Source organism: Salvelinus fontinalis, chromosome 28 (genome assembly GCF_029448725.1).
Source record: "Salvelinus fontinalis isolate EN_2023a chromosome 28, ASM2944872v1, whole genome shotgun sequence".
NCBI classification, from domain to species: Eukaryota; Metazoa; Chordata; class Actinopteri; order Salmoniformes; family Salmonidae; genus Salvelinus; species Salvelinus fontinalis.
The window spans coordinates 10,516,710-10,539,755 of record NC_074692.1 but is presented as its reverse complement, the minus strand read 5'-3'; the positions used below and the strand labels follow the sequence as shown (position 1 = coordinate 10,539,755).

The window sequence follows — 23,046 nt, the reverse complement described above, 5'->3', positions numbered from 1 at the left end:
CCCCACAGTGAAGCATGGCGGTGGTAGCATTATGTTCTGGGGATGTTTTTCATCGGCAGGGACTGGGAAACTGGTCAGAATTGAAGGAATGATGGATGGCACTAAATACAGGGACTTTATTGAGGGAAACCTGTTTCAGTCTTCCAGAGATTTGAGACTGGGACGGAGGTTCACCTTCCAGCAGGACAATGACCCTAGGCATACTGCTAAAGCAACACTCGGGTGGTGTAAGGGGAAACATTTAAATGTCTTGGAATGGCCTAGTCAAAGCCCAGACCTCAATCCGATTGAGAATCTGTGCTTTGACATAAAGATTGATGTACATCAGTGGAACCCATCCAACTTGAAGGAGCTGGAGTAGTTTTGCCTTGAAGAATGGGCAAAAATCCCAGTGGCTAGATGTGCCAAGTTTATAGAGACACACCCCAAGAGACTTGCAGCTGTAATTTCTGCAAAAGGTGGTATTGACTTTGGGGGGGTGAATAGTTATGCACGCTCAAGTTTTATTTCTTGTTATTTCTTGTTGTTTCACACAAAAAAATATATTTTGCATCTTCAAAGTGGTAGGCATGTTGTGTAAATCAAATGATACAAACCCCCAAAAATCCAATTTAACTCCAGGTTATAAGGCAGCAAAATAGGAAAAATGCCAAGGGGGTGAATACTTTCGCAAGCCACTGTATCAGCTTGAATGTCACTGTCTGTCCATGTGTCACTGTTTGTGTCTTCAATTTTGTCTCTCAACTTGTGTGAACCTACAGTCACGCCCTGACCTTAGAGAGCCTTTTTATTTCTATATCTGGTTAGGTCAGGGTGTGTTAGGGTGGGCATTCTAGTTTTTCGATTTTTATGTTGGCCTGGTATGGTTCCCAATCAGAGGCAGCTGTCTATTGTTGTCTCTGATTGGGGATCATATTTAGGCAGCCTTTTCTCACCTGTTGTTTGTGGGATCTTGTTTTTGTGTAGCTGCCTGCTCGCAGCCCAGAACGTCACGTTTTGTTTTTCTTCTGTTTTGTTTGGTGAGTTTATTATTTATTAAACATGTGGAATTCTATGCACGCTGCGCCTTGGTCCAATCACTCAAACGACCGTGACACCTACTTTGTAAACTTTCAATCATGTGCTAGGTTGCAGCAACCTCGTGATTAGTATAGGGACAATTCGTGTATCATGTAGTAGCCTAAATCTATTACTGTTACATTGAGCTGGTTGAATGGAATATGAATGACAGTCATCCAATATGCTGTAATAGAAATAAGGCCACGCTCATCATTTTTGTTTTGTCCTCCCTCATCTTAAATGGTACTGACCACCACTGCTGCCTACAATATTGTGGGGCATAATTTCCACCTTTCCCCGACAGCATTAGACAGTGTCACAATTAGCATGATTAATAATCCCATTAAATTAGTGTCTGTTAATCCAAAATTAGCTTTTGAGCACAGGAGGACAGGCTAAGATCATCCTATTCATCACAAGGCTGCTCTGTCTTTGCCTGGTCTAACTGACAGCCTGGTAATGTGGCCTTCAGTTCAGGAGGTCTGCTCATATATGAAGGCTGCAGTTTCTGATTGAGGTGTTAGGGCGGAGAGACAGCTGTCGTTGGCAAGTCTCATTTCCTGTCTGTCTGTCTGTCCACGTTAGGAACCTGTGTTCACCTCATCAGCCTCGTCATCCATCAGCCCTGATAACGGCTTCTACTACGTCTCAGACAGACTAGCAGATGGGACACTCAGATAGCATGGTAGAGTGGGCTCAGATTGGATTTTTCGATCCACAGAAATAAATAGTATTATATTGTATCTCTGTGGTTCAATCTTTCTGATGTCATCTTGGATAGTCAAAAAACATTTTCTCTGTTTTGTTGTTTCAGTTACCCGTTCCGAATGGGGCCTAATCATATGGATGTTTACTGCTAACATATTTTCAATTTTGTACTTACAATAACTGATTAACAATATTTAAAAAATAATAAATAATCTTGGTAACATGTTTTTTTTTCATCCCAAACACTTATGTAAATAATGTATATATATATATATATATAAACACCAGTCAAAAGTTTGGACACACCTACTCATTCAAGGGTTTTTCTTTATTTTGACTATTTTCTACATTGTAGAATAATAGTGAAAACATCAAAACTATGAAATAACACATATGGAATCATGTAGTAACCAAAAAAGTGTTAAACAAAGCAAAATATATTTTAGATTTGAGATTCTTCAAAGTAGCCACCCTTTGCCTTGATGACAGCTTTGCACACTCTTGGCACACTCAAGTTCTTCCACATCGATCTCGACAAACCATTTCTGTATGGACCTCGCTTTGTGCATGGGGACATTGTCATGCTGAAACTGTTGGCAAACTGTTGCCACAAAGTTGGAAGCACAGAATCCTCTAGAATGTTATTGTATGTTGTAGCGTTAAGATTTCCCTTCACTGGAACTAAGGGGCCTAGCCCGAACCATGGAAAATAGTCCCAGACCATTATTCCTCCTCCAACAAAATGTATAGTTGGCGCTATGCATTGGGGCAGGTAGCGTCCGTCGGACTGCCAGATGGTGAAGCGTGATTCATCATGCCAATGCTTGGCATTGTGCATGGGGATATTAGGCGTGTGTGCAGATGCCATGGAAACCCATTTCATGAAGCTCCCGACAAACAGTTCTTGTGCTGACATTGCTTCCAGAGGCAGTTTGGAACTCGGTAGTGAGTGTTGCAACCTCAGACAGACGATTTGTATGCTCTACGAGCTTCAGCATTCGGCGGTCCGGTTCTGTGAGTGTAATACGTAATGACATTTAGGCCTACAGTACGTGTGCACACAGAGACTTATGCTCATGGAACGAGAGATGTGATTTATGCTATCATGAATCTGGCACTATCCTATTAAGACATTTTGTTGTTGTAAAAATAAAACAAATTGCTTGTTTTTTTTTTTTTTTGATTACAAACCAACCTTCTAAGAATGATTGACCATCCTTTGGCTTTGTGAGAAAGTCCATGGCTCACACGCAATTGTGGAGCTGTCTGCTAAATCTGTAGAAGTTAGAATGAGATCTGTAAAGGTTCCCTGATGTTTATAAAATATTACATTTGGGAGCAGTAGAACGGTGAGTGGACATTCCCCATTTCTCTTTACATTGGATCTTTGTCCAGCTTTGGTGAAACGTTTGGATGTGCCTAAAACCCTCCATAGTCTACATTGCTTTAATATTACATGCCCATGGGGAGCAATTACGGTTCATGTAGCTATATTTAGACATAGCCTATGGATTAGAATTTGATTCAAATTATTCACTGTCTTTTTAAGCCTTATCAGTAGTGAATAGTGCTTAATTCTAGAGCTACAGGACGCCTGATATCTCCAGGAGTGATAAGTATAATTTTTGTCTTTATCTGCTTTTGTCTAGTACTGTCTTTTTGCTAGCGCAGGCCAACTACTTTAAGTGCTGTCTGTCTTCCCAGTAGACTACTTGGTGTGTGAACTGCTGACTGCTATTAACTTGCAGATGATTGTTGACAGATCAAGCAGGATTAAGGGGCAGGACAATTTGTGACTGTTGTTGTTTTGGTAATCAGTGGCTGTATTGGATGTGGAGTGGTTTCTCCACTCCCAGGCAATCAGCAATTAGTACCGGGAGGTGTGCTCTTCATCTTTTCAAGGCAATTAGCAATTAGTACTAGTACTTAATTCTCCCCTGTTTTGTCAGCGGTGGTCTCATCGCAAAACTAACACGGTTCTGCGGAGTTGTTCTGCGGAGTTGTTCTGCGGAGTTGTTCTGGCTGAGTTGTTCTGGCTGAGTTGTTCTGGCTGAGTTGTTCTGGCTGAGTTGTTCTGGCTGAGTTGTTCTGGCTGAGTTGTTCTGGCTGAGTTGTTCTGCGGAGTTGTTCTGCGGAGTTGTTCTGCCTGAGTTGTTCTGCCTGAGTTGTTCTGCCTGAGTTGTTCTGCCTGAGTTGTTCTGCCTGAGTTGTTCTGCCTGAGTTGTTCTGGCTGAGTTGTTCTGGCTGAGTTGTTCTGGCTGAGTTGTTCTGGCTGAGTTGTTCTGGCTGAGTTGTTCTGCGGAGTTGTTCTGCGGAGTTGTTCTGCGGAGTTGTTCTGGCTGAGTTGTTCTGGCTGAGTTGTTCTGGCTGAGTTGTTCTGGCTGAGTTGTTCTGGCTGAGTTGTTCTGGCTGAGTTGTTCTGGCTGAGTTGTTCTGGCTGAGTTGTTCTGCGGAGTTGTTCTGCGGAGTTGCTCTGCGGAGTTGCTCTGCGGAGTTGCTCTGCGGAGTTGCTCTGCGGAGTTGCTCTGCGGAGTTGCTCTGCGGAGTTGCTCTGCGGAGTTGCTCTGCGGAGTTGCTCTGCGGAGTTGCTCTGCGGAGTTGCTCTGCGGAGTTGCTCTGCGGAGTTGCTCTGCGGAGTTGCTCTGCGGAGTTGCTCTGCGGAGTTGCTCTGCGGAGTTGTTCGAGGAAGGAAAGAGAGGAAGTCTCCACACCACTCTCTCACTTCAGTATCTCTTACCTTGTTATTTTCAGATGATCTCATTTTGCTCATTTGTAGCTTTGGGAACTATGTGTGTGTTTTCTATACCTGTTCGCTCCTCTCCCTGTAGGCTTTACAGATGCTCCCCACCCTTGGCTGCAACCCTTCGAATTTAGTGTACCCTGCGCGCACAACCCATGTGGAATTCCGTGTCTCTGGCAGCGTTTGGAACTGCTGAGCTGTGGTCAAGAACCCCAATTTAATCTCAGGTTATGCTGCCCTTCAGCTACTTGACTTTTTGGTCCTGACAGAGACATGGATCCCCCCAGAGAACACTGCTACTCCAGCTGCTCTCTCTTCATCTGACTACGTTTTGTCTCATAGCCTGAGAGCATCTGGTCGTCGCAGTGGTGGCACAGGTCTACTCTTTTCTCCCTCTCTCACCTGTCCATCTCCTCATTTGAATTTCATGATGTCACTGTCACTTGACCACTCAAGCTTAACATTGTTGCCATCTATCGCCCACCAGGTGCCTTTAGATAGTTCCTCAATGAGCTTGACACCTTGATAAGCTCATTTCCTGATGATGGTTCACCACTCTTTGTACTTGGTGACTTCAACCTCCTGACGTCTGCCTTCTATTCATTTCTTTCCAACTCTCTCTTTCGCCTCCTTGACTCTTTTGACCTCACCCTGTTCCCAGTCCCCTCCCACTCACAAGGCAGGCAATATTCTTGACCTCATCTTCACTAGAGGCTGCTCGCCTTCTAATCTCACTGCAACCCCCGTCCAGGTCTTTGATCCCTACATTGTTTCCTTTTTTGATTCACTTTCCTCCAACCCTAGCCACTCGGCGCTTGACCATCTGGGTAACTGCTGTCACAATCTTCTCTCTCTCTTGCCTACTACACTCTCCTCTTCTATCCTATCATCTCTCCCTTCTGCTAAATCCTTCTCCGGTCTCCTGATTCTGCCTCTCTCCTCCCTTTCCGAATCCTATGACTCGCACTGTCCCCTTTCCTCCTGGCGGGCTCGGCCCTCCCCTCTTTCTTCGTGGCTGAGTGACTCATTGCGAGCTTACAGAACAGGGCTGTGGGCAGCTGAGCGAACCTGGAGGAAAACGAAACTTCTGCAGGACCTATCATCCTTCCACCCTCTTCTCTTCTTCTGTATCCGCTGTAGCCACTTTCTATCACTCTAAATTTCAAGCTTCTGCCTCTAACCCTAAGAATCTCTTCCACCTTCTCCTCCCTCCTTAGTTCTCCACCCCCTCCCTCCTCCCTCTCTGAGGACGTCTTTGTCAACCACTTTGAAAAGAAGGTTGACGACATCCGCTCATCATTCTCTTAGCCTATTGGGGCGGCAGGTAGCCTAGTGATTAGAGCATTTGGCCAGTAACACCTAAAGGTTGCTGGATCGAATCCCTGAGCTGACATGGTACAAATCTTCCGTTCTGCCCCTGAACAAGGCAGTTAACCCACTAGCGTCGTCCGGGTTAGGGAGGGTTTGGCCGGTAGGGATATCCTTGTCTCATCGCGCACAAGCGACTCCTGTGGCGGGCCGGGCGCAGTGCATGCTGACCAGGTCGCTAGGTATACAGTGTTTCCTCCAACACATTGGTGCGGCTGGCTTCCGGGTTGGATGCGCGCGAAGCAGTGTGGCTTGGTTGGGTTGTGTTTCGGAGGACGGATGGCTCTCGACCTTCGTCTCTCCCTTGCCCGTACGGGAGTTGTAGCGATGAGACAAGACAGTAACTACTAACAATTGGATACCACGAAAAAATGGGGTAAAAAAATAAATAAGCATGGATATAGAAGGATCATAAATATTTATGTTTTTTTAATGACATTTAGCATACACAAATCTAGCATATTTCCAATAGATAGCAAAATCACACAGCCTACATCACAAGACTACTAAACTGACGCTCAATTATCTTTTTCGTGTTCCCTTCTCTCCCTATTAATCCCATCAATCCGCTGCTCTCCTGGTGATAAATATCCTTCTCTGTGGGCTTATGAGCAGAAAAGATGAGCAGTTTTCTATGTAGTGTTAGGTTCTAATTATCAGAGTAAGAACTCGACGGACACTATGAAAGCTTAAACCAAGTTTATTCTTCCCAAAGGATCGAACAGCTGAACCGACAAAAAGATGTTTACTATTGTGGTGGTATATGTACCTCACTTTGGGTGGAGTTTCCTCCTTCTCGCTTTATTGCTAGGCAGGAAACTAAGTGATACGGGCAATAAATTGTTCCTTTTCCCTTAACGGGACCTGACCTGACCTCAACCCCCTTCCTCACTAATCCATGGCTCTCTCCCCTTACCAATGCCTGCCACATGTGATCGTTTTCCCTACACTCAGTACATTCCAAGCTTAATTGCACCCACCCATATTCTGTTTGGGCTGCAAGCCCGACGTCGGAACGAAAATGACAACAGCTGCAGGGCGCGAAATTCAAAATCTATTTTTTTTAAATATTTAACTTTCACACATTAACAAGTCCAATACAGCATTTGAAAGATAAACATCTTGTCAATCCAGCCAACATGTCCGATTTTTTAAATGTTTTACAGAGAAAACACCACATATATTTATGTTAGCTCACCACCAAATACAAAAGTGGACAGACACGTATGAATATGATTATGATGTATGAATTATGATTCAAGTAGCATGCACAAGCCAACCGAAATAAACTAAAACCAACCTAAAGAACCCAGAAAAAACTACCTCAGATGACAGTCATATAACATGTTACACAATAAATCTATGTTTTGTTCATAAAAAGTGCATATTTTAGCTATAAATCAGTTTTACATTGATGCTACCATAAATGCTACCACATAGCTACAGTCTGAATCCAGACGGGAGTAGCCAGAGAAAATACATACACCAACGTCGACTACTAATTACACCTCATAAAACATTCCAGAAAAACATATGGTGGATAGCTAATGAAAGACAGATATCGTGTGAATAAAGCCAATATTTCCGATTTTTGAAGTGTTTTACAGCGAAAACATAATATATCGTTATATTAGCTAACAACATAAGCTAGCATAAGGCAGCACTAGCATAAGTCAAGGTCTAGCCTAGCACAGTTAGCACAGTTAGCATACAACAGTTCGACAGATATATGAAAAAGCATCCCAAATTGGGTCCTTATCTTTGTTGATATTCCATCAGAATGTTGTAACGGGGTCCAATGTCCAGTACAGTCTTTAGTTGGGTTCCAGAATGAAATATTTCCCTCTTTGGTTAGCAAGCACCACGGCTATGCGGCGCTAAACTTTCTGTCTTCAAAACATTCTTCCAAAACATCACGTCTAAAGTCCAGAATAAATTGCAATAATATAATTAAAGTATATTGAAAAAACATACTTTAGGATGATTTTGTGACATGTATCAAATAATATCGAAGTCAGAGATCATATTCACCGTTATCGACCTTCTTCCAGTAGCCGAGACCAAATTCTGTTTCGCGCCCGGAATTTTTTTTTAACTGCGCAGGTCTCACAAGAAGGTGTGGTATTCAGTCCATGGACGAGATATTCGACTCCTTTCAATTCTCACTTCCGCATTACACCCTGATGAAGGCGTGTGACGTGTTTCTACGGTCCTAAGTGTAATGACCTTTTATAGACAAGGTCTTAAAGAGACACATCGCATTTTGGAAATCTCAATTCGGCTGGGAAAATGGCTGTAAAAATATTTCTGTTCGACTTAGAGAAATAATTCAAACCTTTTTAGAAACTATAGACTGTTATCTATCCAACAGTAGTAAATATATGCATATTGTAAAATCAAAAATTTCTTAAGAGGCCGTTTGAAAATGTGCACATATTTTCCAGTTTTTTCAATATTCACCCTGCAGCCACAACAGGATATACCTTCCTCCTACAGCTATCCATTCACTTCTGGTGTAGACCCTCGGCTATGGCACCGCTCGTGTCTCTAATATAACTAATGATGAATAATATTTAAAGTTCAGAAATCAAAAGCCATCAGTAGTAAATAGAATTAAAAGGTCCCTGATACAATAGCAGTAGCACAGTGCTGTTTTGGCCCTATCAAAGGGCAGTGCAGCAGAGCGAGAGAGTCCTTGCTGTGTTTACAGGCCTGGCTCTCTCAGATGAACACAATTGTTTTCCTCTGTGTACAGTACCTCCAGCCTGATGTAAAGTGATCCCATGCTATTGCCTGCTCCCTTCTCCGTAGTGGGGAGACTGGGCTGATGTGTGTGTTAGCTCTAAAATGTCAAGGGTGACAGGGCAGTGTTTTACTGTAGCTTTTCTCTGCAAAGCCTCATTGAGGCTTGGAGGACATAATATATGCTCAACATGTGAAAAATGGGTCTAAAATGTCTTCCATCCATTGTATATTTCCCTGATTTCCCTCCTGTGAGGTCCAGTGCAGTCTAGTCCAGTCTAGTCCAGATAGAGAAAGGTCAGGTAGCGGCTTGGCCCAGGAGAGAGGGACCTAGCCCAGCACAGCACTGGGCTCCATGGGACTCAGATATATATATTCCAAACCACCTGTAAAAAGAGGGCTCTCTTCCAGTTCCTCCGATGGAATCCTGGCAACGGATAACACTGTGTTTACAACGCAGGCGGAGGGAGGGAGGAGGCAGAGGGGAGGAGGCTGCGTGATAGATGCACTCCATCTAGATCTGTCTGTCACCAGATTTGTCCTCTCTCAATCTCTGTTGCCGTGTTTTCACAAGAAATGCCAATTCTTTCAACATTTTCAGTTGTCCTGTTTACCCTCACTGATGAGAACAGATCAGGTTTTCCTGATGCTTTCCCCGGTTTTAAGCCATTCAATGTATTTGCTGCCACGCTCTGAATGACCACTGTCCTCAATGCTGTGATGTGTTCCCCGTTAAAACCACGCTAACTCCCCTGGATTGATGGCTGCTTTTGGGGTGACGGCTTTAGGTGAAGCTCATGAGTTTAAGGGTTTCCTGTTGCCTCTATTCCCTCTCTTCTTTAGGCCAAAGTCCACATCCCTGTTTCTGTCACCAGCTGCTGTTGTGACACATGTATGTGTTTAGCCTCTGTCATGGGGGGGGGGGAGAACATTTCAAGGAATTATATAATAAGTAGCCTAGACTCTACTAGTGTGTGATTATTTAGTAACTTTACGTATGTTCCTTTAGTTCGCTGGACATATGAACCTGTTGGGAGGGTGTTGGTTGTAAACTGTTGAGTCTGTGTAAATAGAAGGCCAGTCAGTATTCTGTGCAGTTGTGTCACCCAGCCTGCTGGGTGACACTCCTTGTTTTGCTAGTCACATTGCTGTATTGATTAATCACTGGTTAAATGATTAGAAATAGCCCCTCAGGGAGCAGAGATGGATGAAGATGCAACAGAGAGCCCCGCCCGTCTGGGTGGGTTAGCTAGCTACTGCACTGGGGCAGCAGTGGCAAAATCATTTGTAGAAGAACGGAATAGTCTCCTCCTGACTCTTTCATAGACTGCAAGCAATGATGGGAAAACAAAATGATAGGAAAACAAACATAGCCAAATATTTTATGCCCATGGTGCTGAAATCTAAAATGACCCCATGCAACAGAGAGGGTGTGTTAGTTAGCTCGTTGGTGCAACAGCAGCCAGTAACATTAGACAGAGTGAGAAAGACGGCAGGATTGGGAGAGACATGGCTTCACGTGTCTCTGTCCATGGTGCTGAAATGTAAAAGTCACAACTTCCAATGCATGTTTACAATGAAAATTGTCTTTGCTCTGTATGGGCTCTTGAATTCTGGAACAGGGTGTTCCTTGCCCTCGCCTATATTAGAGAGAGACGCACACTACTCCGGCTGTATGAAATGGTATTCCCATTCGGTCTATTGCTCTGCTGCTCTCTCTCTGGGGGACCTGATGAGAAAGAATGGAGCTGAGAGGAGGGAAGGCGAGCATTAGCTGCAGGAGACCAGCGGATAATGGGAAACAAATGCTCCTCTCCTCCAGCCTGCCTGTCAGACCCCGGCTCTGCTCTCTCCAACATAATCCTGTTATCCTGAACACAAGGAGAACTTTGGGTCAATATGCCTCTGCTCCCATCTGTCCATGGGCCAGAACCCACACTCTAATTTAACAGCCCAAATGTCCTGCTGCTACCACATCAACAATGGTATATAGATGATAGATATCATCACGAGTGTGGTTCGATGCAGTCTTTGTCGCAGTTGGATTTCTACAATGTAAAATAGGACAGTAGTAAAATGGCTGTCTGTCTGGTGTGCTACAGTACAGTAGCTGGCTGCTCTTTCCCAGACTCGTCATCAGGCGTGCTCAGCATGTTATCCTCTCGTCAGGCATGTCCACATTAACCCAGCACATATTGTCTCTGTGCTCATTCAGTCAGTGACAGTGCATTGCGGTAGCTGGAAATGGTTCAGTATGTACAGTGATGTACAGCCTCATATGGAGAGGTTTGATTTGATTGGGAAGAAGTGCAACACCTTTATATACCCATAGAAAGGATTTTCTCTTTGTAGTACAGTGTCTTTTCTGCCTGTTTTGCTCCTGTCAATGTAATCCACAGGGGGAGCATGCTTGTCTTACATGCCTGTGGTGGAGTTTAGCATGTGTAAGCATCTCACAGGCAATCCTTCAATGCCTTTCAGCAGGAAGAGAAAGCATGTCCGTGTTTGATCAGGGGAGTGTATACTGTATATCCCATCTCTGGGTAGATATCAATGGGATCTGAACAGGGATCTGTATATTACATGACTGCTGGAGAAATAACGTACCTTACTGCACCTCTTCATTTGTAAAAGCTGCTAAGTCGGCTTCTGATCATTTGATCAGAGCGGCAGCATTATGTTATTTAGAGTTTATTGACTAAACATCTATGCAGTGCCTTTTAGCAGAAAAAAACCCACCATCACAGATTATTATCTTCTGCTTACGTCTCAGCTAATTTTCAGCGATGGAATTGCCCTCAGCAGTAGACTTCTTCACATAGAAAATAATAATAATTTTTACTGTGCCGTAAACATGGAGAAAGAAATATCTTTTAACGCTGAAATAAGGTTTAATAATTGATGAGGAGCCTCCACTAAGGCTCTCTGCTTTTCTCACAGGGGTCATGAAAACAATATGGGCCCTAGATCTCTAATGTGGAGAAATGACAGAATAAGCGTTGTTGCAGTTGGGGTTTGGATGTCACTATGACATACAGATCCAATTCACCACAGGAGGCCAAAGAAACCAGCGATGACTTCAGCTCCAGCTTCCTCAGTCCCCAACCCCCCTCCCCTATCTCACCTCGCTCCCCCACCTTCCCTTCTACCCCCCCCTCGCTCCCCCTACCTTCCCTTTCCCCCTCGCTCCCCCTACCTTCCCTTCTCCCCTCCCTCCCCCCCTCGCTCCCCCTACCTTCCCTTTCCCCCCTTTGCTCCCCCTACCTTCCCTTCCCCCCCCTCGCTCCCCCTACCCCCCCCCCCTCGCTCCCTCTACCTTCCCTTCTCCCCCCTCGCTCCCCCTACCTTCCCTTCTACCCTCCCCCCCCTCGCTCCCCCTACCTTCCCTTCTCCCCTCCCCCCCTCGCTCCCCCTAACTTCCCTTCACCCCCCCTCGCTCCCCCTACCTTCCCTTCTCCCCCCATCGCTCCCCCTACCTTCCCCCATCTCCCCCCTCGCTCCCCCTACCTTCCCTTCTCCCCCCCTCGCTCCCTCTACCTTCCCTTCTCCCCTCCCCCCCTCGCTCCCCCTAACTTCCCTTCTCCCCCCCTCGCTCCCCCTAACTTCCCTTCTCCCCCCCTCACTCCCCCTACCTTCCCTTCTCTCCCCATCGCTCCCCCTACCTTCCCCCATCTCCCCCCCTCGCTCCCCTACCTTCCCCTATCCCCCCCGCTCCGCCTACCTTCCCCCTCCCCCCTCGCTCCCCCTACCTTCCCCCATCTCCCCCCATTGCTCCCCCTACCTTCCCCTCGCTCCCCCTACCTTCCCTTCTCCCCCCCTCGCTCCCCCTACCTTCCCCTACCCCCCCTCTCGTTCCCCTTACCTTCCCTTCTCCCCTCCCCCCCCTCGCTCCCCCTACCTTCTCTTCTCCCCCCGCTCCCCCTACCTTCCCTTCTCCGCTCCCCCTAGCTTCCCTTCTCCTCGCTCCCCCTACCTTCCCTTCTCCCACCCTCGCTCACCCTACCTTCTCCTACCCCCCCTCGCTCCCCCTACCTTCCCTTCTCCCCTCCCCCTCGCTCCCCTACCTTCCCTTCTCCCCTCCCCCCCTCGCTCTCTCTACCTTCCCTTCTACCCTCCCCCCCTCGCTCCCCCTATCTTCCCTTCTCCATTCCTTTCCCTCGAAGCTCATAAAGCTTTTATTGGCTGTATTTCCAATGGGACCCATTGATTTCTTCTGAGATAGGTGTGGATTGTGTCCATTACAGCAGTAAAGCTATCATTTCTCCATTAAGCCTCTTGTTCATCCCCACACACAATGAAAGGCAAACATTGCTTAACTATCTGCTCCTGTTAGAACTTCATCATCATGGAGGTTTTTCACCTAGAAACCAAGACCCACTGACATTAAAACTGCCCTCTTAGCATTAAATCTAATATCTCTCGGGGCTTGCGTTTTGAATGTCATGATCTAGGGATATCAACTAAGAGAGTTTACTGAAAGGCTGCCTTTTTAGAGTAGATAGATTTGGAGAGGAGTGGCTCTCATGAACCTCTTGACAGACAAAAAACTGGATCAACTTCAAATAAAGCTTTTGCTTTTTCCTCTTCTTACATGTTTTTGTATATATTTTTTTGTACAGTTGTACAGTTGTCGTAATTCAATAAGAAAAACATCTCTACACACCAAAAATGTTGTAATATCTTGGCTCAGTCCCAGGGACGTTCACAGCTTGCAACTCTCCAACATGTAGTGTGTGTGCCAGCCATGCTGGGGAGCATAATGTCTCCCTCAACTTAACCCCCACATCTACGTTTACAACATGTTTATCACGTTGTAGCAGAAGCATATAAAAGCATTAAAAGCGTTGAATAAAATCTACTTGCATTTCATAGTACATACAGTAAACTGGCATATCTGAGGTTGCTACTAATGTGTTTCTTTTGCCAAAATATTGCCCTGCAGAATAGATGCATAGCTAAACATTGATGGTTGAAGGGCGTGGTGGTTTATCCAGTCGATCAGATGCTTTAGAGACAGCTGGGAGTGGGAGGAGGTGGAAGAGGGATGTGTGAAACACCAATTTGTATGTGTTTTCGCCTGCTGATTCAGCAGCCCCAGGTCCCTCGCAATTACAGACGATATACATTGGGCTGCGCTGAAATGGCCTAGGAGAAGATCTGGCCCATCTGTAAAGTGTTACATGCTTCATAAACACCAGCGCTTCTCTCTGTTACTCTTAGCGTCACTGCCATGAATTTGCATCCTGATAGAGTTGGATCTTGGAGAGGGGAAGAGGTGGATGGAGAAAGAAAGGGGGGTCGGGGGTTGTGGTCGCTGGGAATGGGGATGTGATGGAGTAAGCTGGAGAGAGAGAGAGCAAGAGGGAGAGAGAGAGGGGGGTGGGCTATCAGCTCTGACAACATGAAGGATGAGACGTAGATCTGAATATCACAGGAAAGTAATTCATTTGTGTCAGCCATCAGCCCTCCAGTTAAAATACACATGGAGGAGTGTTTGTCATTACGTCATCATATTGATAGCAATAGGCATTAAACAAGATCTTGGAATTTTTGTAGCACACCAAAAGAAAATGGTTTTGTTTATTGCTACCATTTTTCATCCCCAAACACAATGTCCGATAAGCACCATCTTCAATGTAAATAAGTGTCTACCCTCCTCCTCTCTCTCTGTGCTTCTGCAGGCCAACGATGCCTCAGGCAACACCTGGAACTGGCTCTACTTCATCCCCCTCATCATCATCGGATCCTTCTTCATGCTCAACCTGGTGCTGGGAGTCCTGTCTGGGTAAGAGTCAACATCACACATGTCCATGACCCAATGACACTATCTCTGTCTGTGGGAAAGGTGACATTAACAGCCCACTATTATGAACCACGCGGTACATTGCTCTTTTACAAGCCATTTCACTTTCCTGCTGGCTTTGTTCAATGTGAAGCTTCTGTCTGACTACATCGGCACGGCTTTAGCCTAATCGAATGGTAGTAGGGTTGCAAAGGTTTTGAAACTTTCCGGGTAAATGTCCAGAATTTTGGAAATTTTCAGTGGGAAGTTAAGCCCTGGAATTTGGGAAATTTGGATTAAATTCATCAAAAAAGTTAGCTTATAGCAGGTAACCTTTTTGCACTGGTGACAGTGCTGCGAACATGAAGGCTGCTTGATCTAAAGTGGAGGAGTCCTTCCCTCACATTTCACCCATTGGCTGTGCTGCTCATGCATTGAATCTGCTCCTCAAGCACATCATGACACTGAAAACAATGGATACACTCTACAAGAGAGCCAAGAAAATGGTTAGGTATGTGAAGGGTCATCAAGTTATAGCAGCAGTCTACCTCACCACGCAAAGTGAGAAGAATAAGAGCACCACATTGAAGCTGCCCAGCAACACCCGTTGGGGTGGTGTTGTCATCATGTTTGACAGTCTCCTGGAGGGGAAGGAGTCTCTCCAAGAAATGGCCATATCACAGTCTGCCGATATAGCCAGCCCCATCAAGAGGATCCTCCTGGATGATATATTTTGGGAGAGAGTGGTAAGCAGCCTGAAACCTATAGCGGTAGCCATTGCACGGATTGAGGGAGACAATGCCATCCTGTCTGATGTTCAGACTCTGCTTACAGATGTAAGAGAAGAAATCCGTACTGCCCTGCCCACTTCACTGTTGCTCCAAGCAGAGGAAACTGCAGTTCTGAAATACATAAAAAAACGAAGGTAAAAGGTTTATGTTTCTGTCTCCATATGATATGGTAAATATATCCAATGCAAAAAACATCCACATTTAAATGGTATTAATATTATTTGCATTTATTTTTGTTAATTTCCATATATTACCATGAATTCCCATATATTCCCGTTAATTCCCACGGAAAGTTTCCACCTCTGAATATTCCCCAAAATATGCAACCCTAAACGGGAGTATTCATTTATGTGGTGTACTGTGTTTATATTTTCCCTCTTTTCTCTATTTTCAAGTTCTAGTTACATTGCCTTGGGAGTGACCTGATCTGACCTGGACTGTTTTCAAACAGACAGTACAGTACAGAACAGTACAGAGCTCATTAGTGTTAGCTGTATTAGACTCCCTCATTAAGATTCACTACACAGCTTAGTAAACCAGGTCAAAGCTGGAGGTAGAATACCTGCTGTCCTGAATAGACAGTATCACAACTGTTGTCTGAATGTAGCACCCTGTTCTAATTACTGTCAAGGGAAATGAGGCAGGGCTTTTATTGCTCGTGTTAAATTGGTTTACAAAATGTACTGTCCTTACACTACAGTATGGTAGCCCCTGGATTGAAGGATGTTGCTCCCACATGTGTCCCTATATCATTCATGTCAAGTGAATCGAGTATAATGCCAATGCTGTGCAATTTGGAATTTAGAATATTTTCCCCCTGTTAATTGTTTTGAAGCCATGGGCCATGTTGACTCTCTCTCTCTCTCTCTCTCTCTCTCTCTCTCTCTCTCTCTCTCTCTCTCTCTCTCTCTCTCTCTCTCTCTCTCTCTCTCTCTCTCTCTCTCTCTCTCTCTCTCTCTCTCTCTCTCTCTCTCTCTCTCTCTCTCTCTCTCTCTCTCTCTCTCTCTCTCTCTCTCTCTCTCTCTCTCTCTCTCTCTCTCTCTCTCTCTCCTCTCTCTCTCTCTCTCTCTCTCTCTCTCTCTCTCTCTCTCTCTCTCTCTCTCTCTCTCTCTCTCTCTCTCTCTCTCTCTCTCTCTCTCTCTCTCCACACAGTAGCAGAGCTTAATGGAAGGCCTCCTGATGAGTGCTGTGTGGTGTACTAGGTTGTGCTCTAGCTGCTATTGGGACATGAATTTATTACTTCTCGGAAAACAAATCTAATTCTCACTTGCTGTTCCACCAAATGGCTTCAGCTGCCTGTGCTATCAATGTGGCATTATGCTCTTCTTACAGTCTCTCTTTGATTTCAACTTTCTGCTTTCTCTCAGATCTTATTTTCCCGTCCTTCTACATTTGACCTTCATTGTCGTTTTTTCGGGGGTTTGTGTAGAAAACCTCACCCATATAGATTTACAGACGGTAAGGTTGACTGCTGTTTTTAGGTGAGGCTGTTTGTTCATTTGTATAAAACATTCTGGTTCTCAGTTGCACTAGTGTCTCTGCCCTTGATGATAAGTTAATAATTCTCCTCTCGTCTCGCAGTGTGACATCCATTCATTTAGCCACACTTTTATGCTCAAGGTGAGACTCCCTCAAAGACATTTCTCTTAGGAGAGTATTTGCATAATGCATAATCCTAACAAGTTGCATTGAGCTCCTTAATGTCATGAGACACTGCTTCATTCTGTGACAGTTAATTGTGTTTCCTCATGATGGCCACAGAAATTATAAATGATATACATATTTGAGAAATTACGAGCTGCAAAGTCTGATTGTGGTTGTTGTGTCTGTTACCACCTGTTTTGGTCAGTGTCCATCGTCTGCCTTCAGTGTCTTATACTGTACCTCTCTTTATCTGTTCTCTGTGTTCCTTTATCCTACTTCAAACAGCTCAAAGCATTCCCTAGTCTCCTGTTATCCCTGGCCCAACCCTGGCCATGCTCTGGGCCTGCTCTCCTCTCTCTGGTCTCGCTAGACCCTGTGAGAATCTTAATTGCATACTCCTCGCGTCCTCTCTCCTCGCCTCTTTCTCAAAACCCATTGGATGATAAAGCCAGAGGTCCCTCCCCACTAACCTTCTCCTCCAATGGGTTATAAGAAGAAGGCAAGGAGAGAGGACGCGAGGAGTATGCAATTGAGATTCTTCCTCTGTCAGCTGTGTTTACTGTGCTCAGGAGGGTGAACGGTCACTGATACACTGTGGCGGGTCTGTGTCACATTCTAAAGGGCACTGTCTGTCCTGGAGGGGGCCAGAGCTGCAGGCTGCAGCCACACACAGGGTTTAGAGGCCACAGCTCCAGGGGCAGCGGTCAGAGGCAGCATGCGGGGGCAGCAAAGCTCATATTTTATCCCATCACCACTCCTAATGCCGCCTGCCCTCCTGCCCTTCATCCTACCCACCACCCCCAGATCACCCCATCAGGTCACTCTGTGAGGGATTTCAGTAGGCCAATGGAAGTGCCACAGACAGCCCAGCTTGAGGCACCACCCTGCCTTTTTATCTCTCTCTCGTTCCTCTCTCTCTCTCCCTTTCTTTTTATCTCCTCCCTCCTTTCCTCTGTGTGGAGTAGAAGGTCAGTTCTTTCAGATCCTTCCCAGCAGGGTCACATCTGTCAGTCAGTCAGGTAGAGGCCCATGCTGTGTCCTGTAGCTTCACCACTACTATCTGTACTGTAATTGAATATACACATACTGTACCACTCAGTCTCAACCTTGACTTCTGACTCATGTTCAGATCTTGTTGTTTATATTGTGTGGCATGTGTAGGCTACAGCTTTCACATTTGAATGGCTCAATTTAAAATGTTCAAGCATAGTACCCCAGCTCTGAGCAGTGTGTGTGTCAGGGTTTCCATTAGCCGCTAATAGCCGGCTTTTGGACGATAAAAAAATTGAAAAGCAGATAAATAAAATTGGCACCAGGAAAATAAGAAAAAATGCCATCGCGAAATAATACTTTTTTGCCTTTTCATTGACGGAAATACCAGCCGATGTAAATACATTTGACTGACCATGCTTATCGGTCTATAGGTTAATTTACATAATTCTGTGGAATTAAATTGGCCCGTGTGTACAGTATATTCGTTATGTATCTTATCAAACGCCTACAGCATACAAATACAGAGCCTTTGAGCGTAAAATCTGTCAGACAGCGCAAAAGCTGCTGCTACAGCATCTCAAACAGCATCAGTGCGTCACACACCGCTTTGCAATGAGCTGGATACAGTATGCATTTTAAAAAAGACATGTATACTTAAAGTGGAACTGACAGCATTTTAGCTACATGAAATCTTATTGAAATCTGTTCATTTAGACCCCAGGAAGAATATGACACTTAAAAAAAGAATAATAATCTGACAAGTGAGCACTTATGTATGGCCATTTTCACGTTTTCATAAATTCTTAGAATGTTTGGGAATTTAGTATACTAAGGCACTTGTGAAAATTCATTATCAATTTGTGGGAAAGCGGCCGTGCGTTTGGACAATTAATAGACGCAGTAAATAAAACAGAATAAAAACATCTGTCTCATCCCGGACCAGAGTCTACTCAGACCGCTGTGCCATAGCCAATCAGAGCTACACAATAGGCCTTTATGCAAACAAGCCATTTGCACACAGGCCTGCCATCACTCACTTTGAACTGGACTGTGTGTTTACAGGCAGTTGCGACAGTGTGACTTTAGATCATTAGAACACATTCGCCAAAAGTCACAAAATACACCTGAATATTTCTGCAATTATGTAAACACCACTTGGGAGTCCTCTTACATTTGGGAAATGTACAGTCCTATTGATCAAACCTAATCCCTCAGTTATGCAAGATCAACAACGAATGCTGCCAGAGAAGGATGATCTAACATCTAACGAAGGAACATTAGATAAACCCTCTCAAACATTTTCAGCTAGTTGGCCATGAAATTTGCACTGATAAACGATGGGGAATAATAACTTACTCGTCCTTTTGCAGCTTGCCTGCCAAAAATGCATGCTTGTCCCAACCAAGCACCCAAAGCTAACTGGCTAAAGTTGTCTAGCTTTCTCTTGGGGAGTTTTCCACCCCCAACCCCCGTCTGCTAGTCTCTTGATTAAACTCCCCTGTGGCTAAATGAGCGGACATCAAAGGGATCAGTGGGTTGTGGAAGATGTGCTCCTCCCACACCCACGGCCCAGGCGCCACACCCCTCTCTCGTGTGGGCCTCTGCAGCTGCCAGGCCCTCAGTACTGCAGCATAGAAATCAGAGACCCCTGCTGTGTTGAATCTCTCCGGCTGCATGAGGAAAAGCTGCCGATCCAGCCCCAAACTGCCAGCGTTTCTCAACAGAGCACATGCTTGTTCCCTCCAGCTGGATCCCTCCAGCCCAGAGGCCTCTGCGCCGCTTTGAGACAGAAAACTGCCACCATGCTCTCCAGGTCCACCAGGCCTGGGCAGGCAGGTACTGCACCGTCGCCCTCTACCAGTGATGCCCCCGGCCAGCAATAATCCACTACCCTCCGTAAGCAGACCACTGGGGGGGGGGGGGGGGGTTGTTGAGAACAGGCAATTTATGCCATAGGGAGGATGCCGCCAAGTTGTTGACCAGCACCCTCCCTCTATATCACACTTGGGAGAGGAGTCACTTAAAATTTTTCAGCCTCCACAGAACCGCTTGTGAGTGTATAGTTTCCCCCACAGTGGGCATCCCTGGCAAATGCCCCACCCTACCCAGACTGGCCTACTGAGCCCTCCTCCCACCTTAACCATACAAGCAACATTTTAACACAGACCACAAAATTCTCCCCACAAGCAAAACAAAACAACACATTGAACAGATATTCATGGTCCACCCTATCAAAGGCTTCCTTCCTCCTGGTCCAAGTAAACTAGTCGAACGTTCACATTTGAAAGCCTTGACAGGTCCAGCATGTCCCTGATTATGAACATATTGTCTGTGATTGAGCGTCCTGGTACACAGTACGTTTGGTCCTTGTGTACAATAGAGTCCAGGTACGACTGGAGTCTGTTAGCGAGGACCTTGGCAAAGAAGGTGTCCTTACACAGCTCTCTGGTCTTGGCCATTGTGGAGAGGTTGGAGTCTGTTTGATTGAGTGTGTGGACAGGTGTCTTTTATACAGGTAAGGAATTCAAAAAGGTGCAGTTAATACAGGTAATGAGTGGAGAACAGGAGGGCTTCTTAAAGAAAAACGGACAGGTCTGTGAGAGCTGGAATTCTTACTGGTTGGTAGGTGATCAAATACTTATGTCATGCAATAAAATGCAAATTAATTACTTAAAAAATCATACAATGTCATTTTCTGGATTTTTGTTTTAGATTCCATCTCTCAGAGTTGAAGTGTACCTATGATAAAAAATTACAGACCTCTACATGCTTTGTAAGTAGGAAAACCTGCAAAATCGGCAGTGTATCAAATACTTGTTCGCCCCACTGTACATCATTGACTGAAACAACTTGAATTGTTGCATGTGGTTGTGTTGTTGTCCTCTGTTGCCTAGTTAGTTACCTAAAATTGTCCCTTTCCTAAATTAGCCATGGATGGAGATACAGATTTGAACTTGTGGTTTTATTAATTCTCCGTACTGGCCAATGATAATAAAGGTGATTCTGATCCAACCATTAATTAATATATTGTGCCCCGGATGGAAGTTAAATATGTAGCTAGATGTAGAAGGCTAATGTTAACTAGCTAACGTTGTCCATGAATGGAAGTTAGGCTAGCGTGCAAGCATTTTAGCCAGCTAGCCTAGGACAACAAAAACTAAAATCGTGTACTGTATGTCAGAGTCAAAGACCGTTTTGTCAACATAAAAGAGAGGAGGATGGCATTTACAATTTACAATTGGTGCATTCATCCCCCTCCTCTCCCCTGTAACTATTCCCCAGGTCGTTGCTGCAAATGAGAACGTGTTCTCAGTCAACTTACCTGGTAAAATAATGGTTAAATAAAAATAAAAAAATAAAATAAATTGACGATTCTCTACAAGTAGAGTGAGACAACTTATTTTTCTACTTACACGAGCGTGCACGAACACACACGCACACAGAAATCAAAACCATGGACAGTCACATCATTTTTAGCTTACGTTGATTGGACTAAATTATTTTTGTTATCTTTTAGTTGTCACTGTATAAGACAAAGCATGGGTGATTTGATGATAATGAAGGAAAAAGGAAACCGCACACTGCTCTTGATAGTATAACCAATATTTAATAAGCTTACGTATCGGCCACACGGCCTTCGTCAGAGGCCGTGCTTCTGATTGAAATGCTTGTAAGTAAGCATTTCACGGTAAAGTCTACACTTGTTGTATTCCGCGCATGTGACAAATAAAGTTTGATTTGATTGATATATCACGGTCGCAAGGCATATGAGCTAACAGGTTATAGAGCAAACAACATAATTATCACAACACATATGTTGTAATATGGCTTTTTTCCCTCTGGCTTCCTCAGTGATTTTACCCACGCACCTCTAGTAGTGAGCAGAACCTGAGAACACACAGGGGTTCTTCCCTATACCAATCAGAGAAGAACTCCACAGCCTACTCCCGCATCTCCCCCGCAACAGAAGTGACTTGCCCATCAGACAAACGTAAACAATGAATTTTCTTGGTTTCCCCAAAAAATAAAGAGCTGGGAGCATCCATTTCCTCAACATGGAAAATCTAGCTCTTACAGGTGCTCTTTTGCTTTAATCTGAAAGAAGACCATAGGTCCCTGCATAATTCAGATTATTTTGCAGCCCCAACCTACCCTGCCCCACCAGCTCAGCCTCCACCTCACTTATGCTACGCTGAAGCTCCCCCAAAGCTGTATACTGTGTAATCTTGTAAGAGATTTACACCGCGCCCTGGTGAAACAAAGAACTGAGCCATGGCAATATGATGGTCTGAAAACCCAAGTGAGCGAATGGAGGTCCTCAATAGCTGATTTTTGAATGTATAGATACGATCCAGACGAGCTGTACTCACCCTACCTCATCCACCTTCACCCACATATACTAACAACCTACCCTTACCCAACACCTTTAAAGAAGAATGTTGACACTCAGGCCCGGGGGAAAAACACTTCTACCCCAGCACTAAGGTTTGGGCCATGGCTCAGCACCTCCGCCCCCTTCCACCAGGCCCCCCGTTCCAGTCCATTAATCACAACACTGTGTCTCTTGCAAAAAATCACATCACATTTAAATGTTTTCTTTTACATATTCCCCCACCAACCCCCTCTTAACCCCCCCCCGTCCGTCCGTCCGTCTCTGCCGCCATTCATGATAAGGGAGCCTAACCTTAAAATCTCCATAACAGGTGGTATGGAAAACAACAAAATCAGCAACCAGTAGAGAAGCCCATGAAGCCGCCGTGCCAGAAAATAACTATCCATTTCATTAGATTCTGAAGACGCACCCCTATGAACCATTTCCTCAGCCTATACTGCATCCTGGATGAGAGGACACTAAACCTCTCATTCTTCATTGTGTGTTGTACTGACATTACAAACCTTCTAGGATCAGGAAAATAAGACTCCAGAGGAACCTTCTTTTTCCCTTTAGTCTCCATCCCTTTAGTCTTCAACCTAGAAAGTTCTTTCACCATATATACTGGGCCCTCCGCCTGGCTGGCTGTCGGCTCAGGTTCCAATGAGCCGTCTGAATACGAGGCCTCCTCGTACTCCTCTCCCGCCAACTCATCCCGCTCTTCCTCCTCCTCCATTGGAATGGTACCGTGCTCCTTCTCCCCCATCTGCCCCTCCAGCACTTACCACCTGATCAGTGCATCCTCCCCAATGACAGGAAATATTTCCTGGGATGAGCCCACCTAGCT

General features: G+C 45.1%; 1 protein-coding gene across 10 annotated transcripts in view; it reads left to right on the top strand.

The window, feature by feature from the left end:
- LOC129826113 (voltage-dependent N-type calcium channel subunit alpha-1B-like) overlaps positions 1 to 23,046 on the top strand; it is a 149,136-nt gene that overhangs the window by 53,898 nt on the left and 72,192 nt on the right. For all 10 annotated transcript variants that reach the window (XM_055886457.1, XM_055886454.1, XM_055886450.1 and 7 more), the window contains exon 7: positions 14,299 to 14,402. In XM_055886457.1, the coding sequence (XP_055742432.1) occupies positions 14,299 to 14,402 (104 nt within the window). The remainder of the gene's footprint in view (positions 1 to 14,298; positions 14,403 to 23,046) is intronic.